We start from the raw sequence: 12,831 nt of genomic DNA on the forward strand, positions 1-12,831 counted from the left end.
GGGATATCTAAGATCTGCCGAGGGAATACTGCGGATGCTGCTTTCAACATGATGCAAATGCAATGCAGCAACAGCTGCTATAAATCTATCAAGGGTAAACACATTTTGTTCCAAGCCAGTTAAAGCAAATGCATTTCAGTATCAATTTTGCTTTATGTATTCTGAACAAGAGCAGACTCTCCACAGAAAGCCCGGTGCTACGATTCCTACTCCCAACAACCCCCCCCCCCTTTTTATTTTTACCCCTAAACAAATATCCTCTCTTTTCATTATTCATCTTTCAGTGCTCCCTTGCTCCTCTGTCATTTCTAGCTCCTTGTGCTCTGTTGTACATAGATTGTGCTTATTTTTAGCTCCACTGCGTTGAGTGTGGAAACAAGACGAAAGCAACTGAAAAGGAGAGAATCACCAAGGTGATTCATCATCTGGGGAATGGCAGCATATGCAGCAGACTGTAGAGCAACCTGATGCCATGTGTGGGTTTGATGTGAGGCTTCAATGTTCAGTGTAACAAGCTGTGTGGCCTGAAAACCCTCAATTATTCCAGGTGAGACAGAGAGGAAGACAAAAAAGACTGGGATGGAGAGTAAGAATAGTATAGATGCTCTGGTCCTGATGTTGACTCACTGCAAAGCGGGTGAGGATGTACGCCCCAGCTCCAACGCCAATGCCGATCACGCTGTTGACCCTGCAGAGAAACCACCAGTTACCGTGGGGCTGGAGATGATATAGTCAATTTATGCACATTATCATTGATCAGGTATCACAAGGGGGGGCCCACTCACTTGAGCTGAGTCATCACAGAGGGCAGCATTTCAGCCAATTCGTCCATGGTCGGGTAGCGATAACTGGAGACAGATGAAATACATATGAGTCTGTGCAAGTAGCACATATAGGGGCAAGTTTGAATTAATCAAAAATCTGATTGGTCATAAATTTAAATACTGACACACTACTCAAACAGGATTTTCACTAATAGGTTATACAATTAAAGTGCTTCCATTAACAAATGAACCAGCAGTGCACTTTAATTCCTTAAAAAAGAATGAATAGATTGCGGCTCTTCTACCAGGACTGAAATAAATGTGTTCCCATTTATCAGCGCATGCACAACCAGCCTGACACCCACCCGCTGGGGAAGGGAGGTGCACCTTCCTGCTGCCCGGGTGCGTCCACATGAACCACTGCAAAGTGCTGCGTGATCTCCTGCATGTCCTCATAGTTGAACAGGGTATTGAAGCACGACTTGTCTGGAAAGGTGCAAATAGAGGACAAACTCAAAATGTGAGAGTTTAGGTGTTCAAACTGTCAATGACCTGAATGTGGCTCTTAGGTGTATAGGGTGAAACACAACCATTTCACCGCACCCAAAGACATTGTGTATTGATTTGTCTATTTTTGGCTGACTCACGGTTGAGGCCGATGTCGTGATAGGTGAGGATGACAGGTCTGTTGCCCTTGGGGACGCCTCTCATTGTCACATGGAGAACGCCATGGGGAGTCTCAATGTCATGCTCCTGCAGCCACAGAGAAAAGCAAACAGTTGAACTATATTAACTGAAGGATCAGTACCTGTTGTGCGTAAAGAGGAAAGGCTTGCTGAGAAGACAATCTGTCTTTGTAGCTAAAGCCTGATGTAGCTTTCAGCTCAGATCCTCACATCCAAAAAACACATAAAAGAGCCATACTATTACATTTGGGTGACGTATTCCTTAGTTATTATAACCCAGCCCATTGTTTTGTTTTCCATTTCTGCTGTGGAACCAGCACAGCAGTGTTAACAGGGATCCTCCTACATGCACAGGAATGTCTGTATGACACGCAGATAATCACTATTAACAAAAATGCAGTTGCAGAACTAACTACATTGTCCATTTTAATGTAATGGATGAATGTTACACAATGCACCAATCTTTCAAGTGTTTTCAATCATTTCAATAGTGCTCTATTGGTTCTATGGCCTAAGCTACAGTACATCAGGCTGTGGCTCCACAGACTCATTAGCAGGATAAATTAATTTTAGTGTTGTTTTATTCATAAGATTTTTTGACAATAAAAGTGGAATATCAATTATATTGTGTGGGCTTTTTCTCTTTAAATGAACATTATCTCAGTCAAGCACAAAGTAAGAGTTTATCCATGTCATTCAGAAAGACCAGCATAATCTTGTAAATATTTTCACCAAGTGAAAAAGTTAAATCTGCATCAGGGCTACAACAAAGCTTGAACACAGAAGGGGAACAGAAATCAGACACAGGAGACACATATTCCCTAAAGTAAACACTCAGTGACCAACACTACATTTGGGGATTATGTCTCAGATTGAGGATGCAGAGCATGCGCCTCTCGTCTCCACCACACATCCCCTGTGCCCTTGGACAAACAAAGCACTGAATCGGCTTTCTGGAAAACAGTCTTTTCATTTGGGGAAAATAGTTTTTATCCAATAGTCTGAAACTCACAGCACTTTGACAACTGTGACTTTGCAAAAAATGCCAGTGTCATTTGATTTGTTGAATGTCTTTGCGGAGAGACCCATTAAAATTCAAGGAGCTAACAACAGCTTCAATCTCTCACTGCTTTCTTTTGAATTCCTTTCTCTATCAAGCACAAGGACGCCCTACGTTAGTGCTTCTCTGTGCCTCAGCAAGAGAAACACATCAAACGGCTTAAAGGGAATTTCAGATGACAATTTTCTTTAAATATAAAGGCGGAAATTAGTGAAAACATGACACAGCAAAAACATGCTGTCATTAGTGCTTATGGGAAAGATTGTAGAAGGAAAGTGATACAATATACAGGAAGTGAAAAAGCCAGTTTCCAGACTGTCCTCAGCATCACTTGGTATCATACATACACTTCCCAACGTCAGCATGACTTGGTGCAACACACAACACTGTCTGTGACGTAGTTACGTGTGTGTGTGTGTGTGTGTGTGTGTGTGTGTACTGCACAGAGAAGGGAGGGAGTAACGGGCGGGGCCCAAAGCTCGTCTGGTCTCAAGGCCCACTGGTCATCAATAATAAAGAGAGTGAGCCTGGGTGGATGAGAGACGCAGGTTATGGCCGACAGACACAGAGGGAGTGTGTCTCCAACTGTACACCATTTCCCTCCTTGGATTCCCACTGCAGGCATTTGGCTGATGGATATGTGTCACAATCTCTTCAGAGGGGATGAAGGTTAATTCTCAAGGACAAAGCTGCAGTAATTTGTGTCTGCAATCTGTAATGGACACAGTAACGCAAGAGGGAAAGTGCTCATCCTGTCAGCAATGAAATGAGACATCTTTGTTTGAGTGGGTGTTAATACAGAGATTAGCCTGTCGCACCAAACATGAAAACTATGAACAAACACAAAGCAATTCCCTCTGCCTGCTATCAATAGTGTGCTACAGTCTACAGGTACTCAATGTAACCTCTGTTCCTGAGATGGAATAAACCCTGAAGAAACTCTCCTGGAATGAAGCCTTGTGTTCATTGAAGGCCTTTTCACAGATAATGAAATGATTCTGCAAACCTCGGTCATAGTAGGGGGGCAGAACAAGCTGTTGTAGACGGAGAGGAAACTCTCCATGACTGTGGTGCTGCAGAATTTTCATTTTTAGGCAAGGACAGAGTCAAGGACACTCAGTGTCTCTGCTCTGAGAAACAAGACAAACACACTTGTTCAAATGTCTGCCTTCAGTCATGTGTGCTGTACATGCGCCGGAAAAAGAAGACGAGTACACCCAACCACTGGTAGGAAATGAAATTGTGGTGGGAACATAGTGGGGAAACAGAGAATGAAGATGAGATAGATAGAAAAAAAGAAGTAGAAGTAGATGGGATGAAATAGAGCGTGAAAGCAGGGACAGAGTGACACAGACAGGAGGAAAGAGAGAGAAGACAGGGGGAGTCTTGTATGACTAACAAAAGGGTGTGCCTTAAAACAGAAGGGGCGCATCGCTTTAATTTATCATGTCCTTCCAGGCATGTCCTGGCACAAACATGGGTGAAGAACCATGGAAAAAAGGTCTGTGGAAAGGGAGTGAAGGAGAGGGCCTTTTATCTATCCATTTAGCTCTTGGCGTGGTGTAGAAGCTGTATTGATCTAAGAGCTCTGCCTCTCATCATTTTCTTTCAGACACACACACATATAGTTATATATGTATACACAGAGGCATCAGAGGAAAACAGACGTAGGGTGGGGCTGCTAGCCTAGACAGCTAGAGGGGAAAAAGGAGAGCACTGCAATGAGAGCAACCTTTTTCCCCTTTCATACACTCATGGTGACGAGCTGCTGGACAAAAAGTGTATGTGGATGTTTGGTGTGTTGTATGTGAGACAGGAATACTGAGTAGGGGTTCATGCTTTGAGCAGAGGGGCTTCAGGAGTGCGAGGTAAGGTCTAGGGTTTTGGTCCCAGAATGAAGGCGAGTGAAGGAGGTGGGGTGAGGTGACAAAAGGAGAGCAGTATGTCATGCTGTTCCTCTTCCCGCAATCCCTCACTTATCAATCCTTCCTGCCCCTCCTCCCTGTTTTCCACCGCCCTGCCTGGAACAGCATCAATCACCTTTGAGAGCAGCATTACGGGGCAGAAACACCAAGCAGCCTGCAAATGACTTTGGTGCGCGCACACACACACACACACACACACACACACACACACACACACACACACACACACACACACACACACACACACACACACACACACACACAAACATATCCATATCTTCTATGTATGTGCTCCAGTGGGATCATCCCTGGTGCAAGCCATCCTACCGCCTTTTTGACACAAACGCAGCACTCCCATCCCAACCTGCAGCACACACACAGCAGGCGCGTGTCATCGAAGCAGTGGGCTGAAACTACAAACTCAAGGTCTCTGCAGGGGAGGGAAGGAGCCACAACAGTGGTTTTGGTGTGTGTTGTTGCTACAGTGTGTGTGGGGGTGAGTGACCTCCCCGCCTGTTTTCAGTGATAACAGAATAAAGAACACAATGCTGGCAATTTGGACCATCTACTACCCTGTAGTTATGGATACACAGAAAGAAACACATTTGAAACATGCACGCTGAAACACACAAATACCAGCGACCCTGTTGATGGACACCCACACACAGAGGCACGTACACATCCTCTGGTTGTGGCATTTGAAGATTCAGAGACACTTGAGCGCTACACACATGCATCTTTCATATCATCACATTAAAATGCACCACTGCGCCCTGGGCATGTTTAGCCTGTGCTGAGAGCACACATGGGCACTGTGTGACCTGTAGACCTAAACACACATACACACACACATACACAAAGAACAAATGTTCAACCAACACCGTCAGCTGCTCAGAGAGAAAAGCCCAAAGTCTCAGCTGTCTGCCGAAGGTGGTGACAAGCAAGCCAGGAAAGACCACCACCAGCTTTCCCTTTCCTGGAGCCAGCTGCTGTCACCCTGTCTTTGGGGAAACCACACAACAACCCCTCTCCTAATCTGAACCAAAACCCCCTGCTGCAAGGACCCAGCCAGGTGTGTCAAGGCAGGCAAGATGCATTTGTCACTCACCACTCCATTCCCAGAGCATGCAATCTGGTCCAGGTCCAGAATAGCTGACATGTTTTTCCCACGCAGGAGAGGAGTGTGTTATGCTATGTGCAAGTGTGTGCTGGGCAGCTTTGAAGATCTCCAGAAGGAGGAGGAGTAGGAGGAGGGAGGGAGCGCTAGTTGGAAGGGAGGGATGTAGGGTGAGGCGGCTAGAGCAGCAGCGGCAAGGAAGAGAAGAAGAGAGGGAGGAGAAAGACACAGCAGAGGAAGCGAGGAGGAGATGGGTAAATAATCTGAATGAAAGCAGACGAGGGGGGTTGGGTAAAATGCAGAGACAACGAGAGAGAGACAGAGACAAGAGGTGGGAAAGAGAGCAGGAAAAGAGACAGAGGGGGAGGAGAGTGAGACTGCAGTTTGTGCTTGGTAGTCACAGTGCGTCTGTACATCCAGCCATCGGTGCGTCTAATTGGATTGCGGCGGGTCAGGTGGGTAGAGGGAGAGGGTGGGGCTTAGAGGAGAACAGAGAGGAGGAGGGGGAGAGTGGGAGGAAGAGAAGGATGGGTGTGTGAAAGAGGGGTGATGGGGTGCAAAGGATGCAGAGGCAGTCCAGGAAAATGGGTAGGTTGCTGACGTCACGCTGTGATACTGATAAAGTGGAGAGGAGAGGAGAGGAGAGGAGAGGAGAGGAGAGGAGAGGAGGCTGACTTTGACAGCTCACCCCTGAATTCTGCATCAGCAAAATGGCTGCTCCTCACTGAGATTCAACAACTGTCTCCAGATTCACCTTGCAGAGAGACAAGACTCTAAATGACCTCAGCTTCCGAATAAAAAACATTTCAATGTGAATGGCCATAATCCGCAACAGTTAATAACTTCCAGGTGCAAGAGTGAGTCTCTCAGAAGCACTAGCATAAAATGCAGCAGTGTGTCACACACCAACAATAGCTTTGCTGCAAATGTTGGCCCATACTGCAACACTTGTTTATCCTGTAAATCCTCCTGTAATACCCAGGTGTTTATTTCAGTATTGGCATATATATTGGCATATATATAGGTAAACCTCATTATATTTCAGGCTCACCAGAAAATGCAACCCCACACCACCTATACTATACTATACCTGTATGAAAGGATCTATTTCTTCTAAACCTCCCACTGAGTCATTTGATCCCTATAGTTTATTGATCTGTCCTTTTCTCATATGTCTTATATATATATATATATATATATCTCTCCTGTGTCATATGCACAACAGCTAGCAGTGCAGGACATCACGCCTTTGTCTGAGACAGGCTGTTATGCACAGCCAATGGCACACATGCAAACAGCACAGAGTGGGCGGCATGACCAAGACAGGGGGGTGCTTCATTGGTTACTCGATGCAGCAGCATGTTTGGTTGAAAAACTGCTTTTTCTCCTTTACATTTTTACTGTCCTATCCAGCTGAGGGTGCCACTGACACACATGTAGTACATGCACATTTAAAGGACTAAACACTCATAGTACAGAGTAAACAAATACAGTAATACAAATATTTAAATGTACATTTGGTAGTTTTTGTATAATATGATGCCACAATAGAGTAGTATGTCCAATGTTGTGTTTCCACAGACACTTTCTTCACAGTATACGGTTTGCAAAAATGTGATTACAATCTGTTATGACATTTCGGCTAGAACGTGATAAGAATGTGATTAATCGTGCGTAAACTGTAATGTGTAAACATATTTTTTCCAGATTAAAGTGTACATGCATTCAGTCACATCAGCTCATGGAAACAATTTGTGTGACCGAATACACCCTTGCCTCGAAAGAGCAGGTGGCTCTTTGTGTCGTACACTGAGTCATCGAGTGTCTCAGTGGGACTCTGCGGTCTGAGGAGTCACACTGGCTCACAGTGACGCTGCTCTGCATAGCTCATCTGAGCTCAACAGCAGCATCTAAGGTCTGATTTACACATATGTACAAAAGCAAAAATGCACAAGAAAAAGATTAGATTCAGAAAGAAAATCTGTTATGCTGTCTACAACATGACATGACATGGTCCACCATATAACATTATCGATTTTACCCTCTTCTGAGATGGTGACTGTGCTACAGCTAACAAATGTACTGTTTTTCTGCCATGCTTCAGCCTAACTTTATGATATTCAGAGCAGACATTCAACAGCATGAGAACAGCAGACCGAAAAGACATCACAAAGGCACAGCCCTCCAGCCACAAAATGAACAGGCTTATAGCGCCCTCTGCTGAGCTTCCTGAGATAGTGAGGATTTTAAAAAATAGGCATGACTTGGCAGCCATTGTCTGTACAAGAAAGTAGACAGTCTCTTCTAGTCGTTGTGTTGCTGTGGCACAAGGTCAGCAAGAGAATGTATGAAAAGTGAACATAACCCTGAAATGTGAAACCTAATTTGAGATGATGCTATAAAACAACTGTTAAAAAAGAAATAAACTAATATTGGCATATAAACTTACAAAACATTCTGAGCCAATAAAATCAAACAAAACGATTCCATGGTTACCATCTCAGCCTTTTTCTCTCTACAGTAAACTCCATCAACCTCAATATGTTCTATTTTTGAAATGTACAGTCAGCCATTTCCATGTCCATGAAGTAACTTGGTGTTCTTAAGTATGCACTTTAAAACACAGCAGGTCCCACGGGTGGAGGAAGCTGACTCACTCCCTCCTCCCTCCTTTACCTCTCAGTGGCGTAAGCAGGACATCATAGAAGACACAGGACTGCAGCACCACACCCTTTAGGTTCTTTTCTATGACCCCACCTCACCACCCTCCTCGTGCAGGGGCTCAGGGTTTTGACATGACTGTTGCAGTACCTGTGGACCGCCTGTGGTAGGAGCTTTAGCAGCAGAGAAGTTAGCAGGATAAGGCAGCTGGATTCGTCCTACAGCTGCTGGAAAGTCACAGCGGCTGCTCAGTGAGATGGTGCAGCGCTGACGAACCCTCCCACAGACTGTGTTCATGTGAAATGTGCTGCTAATGCCTTGTACTGCATGTAGGCTCCTACTGTACTAGCCATGTGGCAGTGGAAGTCAGGTGCAATGAAATAAAAAACCTTATTTCAGCAACAGACATTAAGAGGTTAATATCACATCTGAATTCTGCACACTGTGTCTCTCCTACATGTACACATAAAGGTACACAAGTACACACATATTTACCATTTACCAAAATCTGGAAGAACACAAATTCATATTTGATGAAGTTAATATCTTTGGCTGACTAAAGCTGGCTACCAGAATGCAGCTGAAACCCTATAGCTAACTGCTAAATAGCTAGTAAGCTGCCAACACTCCTTTTGTCATAATTGCTGCTATTATGTTTTGTAAAACAGAAGATTACACAAATTCTCTTAGCTGTTCCCAAGACTGCTAGCTAATTTGACAACATGCTTTTTTCATAGCAGACATTTTCACTAGCAAAGGCACAGGTGTTACTAATAACATTAACGACTCTGTTCTGTTAGAGTGTCTCAGGAGCCACTGACAGTGTGACAGTGAGGCAGCATGTACAATACCAGCACCCTGAACCTGAAGCAGCTAAATAGAATTCAGTCCTCATTAATTTCATTATTTATACACCTGTGCTTTTGCTACTATGACATGGTGTTGAATGTGACTGTGAGGTCAAAATGGCTGCCATGGAAATAAGGTCAAATACACTTAAGTCTGCCTCAATGCCACTGAGACTAATTCTGATACAATTCTTTGTTTAAAGAACAACTGCAGGACCTGGACTGTATCACAAGAGGATGAGTGTAAAAAAAATATATATCACACTGAGAGTAGCTGGGTGCAGGTGGGTGAGTGCAGCGTTTTATGAATGTATTAGTGGCAATGCAGACCGGAATGGATGCTGGGGAGCATGTAGCATGCCTGCATCAGCTAACATGCATATTCTCCTCCCCTGCCTGCAGCAGCTATATTTAGCTCTGGTGGGATGCTGGAAGCAGACGTGACTGCAGAAAGTGAGAGAGGGATGAAAGGTTTAACCCTTCGCCGTCATGATGCTCATGAAACACAGCAGAGAGCTTGCTTGCCTGTGGGAGGACCCTCCTTCTCATGTAAGAAACTCCTTGCAAGCAGCGCAGCACAGAGGCAGAGAACGCGCAGTCTTATTCCCCATGCAAAGAAAGGAATCTGGAACACTGCCTACTCAAGGCCAATACCTCTTTTTCCTCAGCGTTAATTATTCTATCACATAAAAAGACTTGACTGTAGCTGAAATGCTTACAGTGAAAAGGCACACACAGTCTCTGTTAACACTACAATCCTATTGTGGAAGATATTACCTGAGACAACTCTTAAAAGATACTGGACTCTATTAAGATCACCTATTTCCATCACACAAGCAGAGACAAGAGAACCATCGCTACACCTATCACAAATTCTTTGTTTCATTGTTTTGTGGCATGAAATGTAGAACTCTACAAAGAGTAACCCTTGGTGACCATTAAGCCACAGGGTAAGAGTCTCAAAGTCCTACTAAAAATCTCTGGAGGCAGTGCTGTATCTACTTTGACCAGAGTGGTTGGAAAAGTATAATGCCCTTTAAGTCCTCATCATATGTGTAATTGCACATTGTCAACTTCCAGTTAGTCCCATAAGATTTTGCCTTCATCTTATGATTTGACAGTAGACAGTAACAAGTGAGAGAGAGCAGGATGACATGAAATAAGTGTTCCCAGACAAATTTGTGTTGTGAAATAGTCAAATATGTCAGTCTTTACATAAATTCAAACTGCTGGGTCATCAGGGTATCCGTCCTTACATTAATGATTTAACAATTTTCTGAGTCATTAGCAAGGATGATCCAGCTGTCACTCCCAAAGCCTTTGTTTTTAGAAATGAGTCCCAATAAGCTAACCTCTAAATCTCTTTTAGTGGCTATGTCCCACACTGTCCTAACTCCACTAAATAGGCTGCTAATGTGAATGCATTGGCTTTTCATATTAGTACAAATGATTCCCAGTACACAAGCAGTAATTTCACACAGACACAGTATGCATCCATCCAACCTAAAAAAAAAACTCTACAATTCCTTAAGTTATTGGTTCGTCCCTCAATGGTGCATAACTAAACAACCTGCCAAGAACCTACCCTACTCAACGTACCCCTCAATATGCAATATTATGTGTACAGACTCAGGTAGTGTCTTTGGGCTTTGTCACTCACCTGTACAATGGAATGAGCCAAAACAGTATTCAAAGTTATAAGTGATGATTTTGCCCTTCCCTCCATAGTCACAGATGCACATTAACAGGAACATTAGCAACAGTAACAGAAGGTTAATCAGGAAGGGGTCTGTTTTGGTGCTGATATATTGCTTTTCTGTTTTGCTCACAGTCAGTGTGAACAAAGGACAAACTAAGATAACAAGCTAGGAAAAAACTGTGTATAATGAAAACATTCAAACAGTGTCACCTTGAAAATTTAATGGGCAGTGTGGTGGATGACTTTCACTGATTTATCCATTAAAAAATTCCACTTTCTACCAGCATGTGTTGTGTGGTAGAAGTGCATGGTGCTGGTGAGAGACAATGTTCAGATGTAGGGCAAGGAAGCAAATGGGTTCAGAATAAGGGGGCAGAGAATGGGGCCATGCCCCAGTACCCCAACCTCCTTCAACTAGCAAAACCACTACCCTCTAAACATGGCACAACAGTGCTTTAGGGAGGAGCAGAAAGCAGCACTCACCTGGCAGTCGAAGTCTTGAAAGTTGCGAGCATTCTGCAAAAAAAGTAAAAGAGGAAAGTTAATAAATATACCACAGGCTCATAGATGTCATGTTTCTCTATGTAAAGCCACAAACATTACTTAATTTACTTTTGTTACACACTGGGGGTTCATTTACGTGTACAGTAATAGAATTAATGTGCTGGTGTCACACTTTTTTTACAAGACGATGAATAGAAGTTCCATAAAAAAGAATAAATCTTTAAAAGAATAAGAAAATAAATATAAAGAGAAATAAATAAATGTGCAAATCCGTGTCAAGGCAACTTCCTGTTGTCCACGCTAAAAAGTTCCCACCCAGGCACGATTCATATGTGTAGGAATTGACTACTAAATGGATTAAATTATAAACTATATATATATATATGTATACTTATACATATACATATACATACATAGATACACACATTGGTGTAATACTATGAGTATCTGCATTAGTTTCTGCATGACATGGATGGATGTGACTTACTGTGGCTAGCACTTCATTAGTTGTTTATACATAAATTGGCCCAACTGATTTTAAAGTCAGCACACATAACTGTGACAACACTGACCACAAGTGGGTACGACTGCAAAACCCCTTTTCTTCTATGCATCTTAAATCAACATCATTAATAGTTTTGGACACAGACAACAGTATGTGGAATTAGATCAGTTTTCAATAGTATAAAAATTAAATACTTTGCTGCACTGAACATAATTCATGGTAGTACTTCAAAGTATTTTTACATAGCATTGTGTCAGTTGGTGTTTTGTCTTTAGTCCGTCAGCTGGAAACAGGGTAGATGGGCAGAGAAGTGAAAGTGGGCATCAGACAACAGAGAAGGTTCTTGTGGGATTCAGTCGTCAGCCAGTCCAGTAGGTCTGGCATCATAGCTGCCTCTAGACCCTAGGGTGGAAAGCAGTGTTGGGGAGTTGTGACCTACATGTAATTAAACTAGTAGTTTAACTGCATTTTGCAGTTGCTTGCTGGTAATTCAACTGCATTTATATGTGCATAGTGATTTAAGTAGTTTTTTTTTTTTTTTTTTTTTTTTGCCATTTTTGTGTAGTTAACTAGTGAAACTACAAAAAAGTTTGGACCATAAAAGGAAAAGAATAATTTTCTTTTTATTATACCATTGTTTCTCTCCTTTTCATCCTGACCAGTGTGAAGGCATGCACAGGCAATGCATTGGTCAGGCAGTCCTCACCACACACTTGACCACTGTGTAGTGCATATGCAAAAACCAAGGGCATTGCTCAACATCATCACGGGTAAACCTCCTGAATCTCAGCCTGAAGAAGAATCACCATGGCCATACTTCAGCAATCGTCTATGTACGACCTTTGAACATATAAGCACTTTTTTCAATAAACTCAATTGAGTGGCATTTTTTGCTGACATGTGACTTCTTTGTATTTCATTTTATTATAATTTTGTATCACATGTACATTGTCAATTGGATAATTTGTTTACAAAGTAGTTTGAACTATTTCTTCTGAGTAGCTTTAGTTTACCAAACTAGATTTCTCCCCAGAGTAGCTTTGCTGTAGTTCAACTTCTCTC

General features: G+C 43.0%; 1 protein-coding gene across 3 annotated transcripts in view; it reads right to left on the bottom strand.

The window, feature by feature from the left end:
* ndrg3 (NDRG family member 3) overlaps nt 1-12,831 on the bottom strand; it is a 33,772-nt gene that overhangs the window by 6,236 nt on the left and 14,705 nt on the right. For 2 of the 3 annotated variants that reach the window (XM_022745139.1, XM_022745138.1), the window contains exons 3-7: nt 11,244-11,276; nt 1,412-1,517; nt 1,130-1,250; nt 786-848; nt 628-688 (exon numbers count right to left, since the gene is read on the bottom strand). In XM_022745139.1, the coding sequence (XP_022600860.1) occupies nt 628-688; nt 786-848; nt 1,130-1,250; nt 1,412-1,517; nt 11,244-11,276 (384 nt within the window). Of the gene's footprint in view, nt 1-627; nt 689-785; nt 849-1,129; nt 1,251-1,411; nt 1,518-5,543; nt 5,929-11,243; nt 11,277-12,831 lie in introns of those variants that run through there. The other variant, XM_022745140.1, reaches the window with a different exon arrangement.

Source organism: Seriola dumerili, unplaced genomic scaffold, assembly GCF_002260705.1.
Source record: "Seriola dumerili isolate Sdu_G_001 unplaced genomic scaffold, Sdu_1.0 BDQW01000088.1, whole genome shotgun sequence".
NCBI lineage: Eukaryota > Metazoa > Chordata > Actinopteri > Carangiformes > Carangidae > Seriola > Seriola dumerili.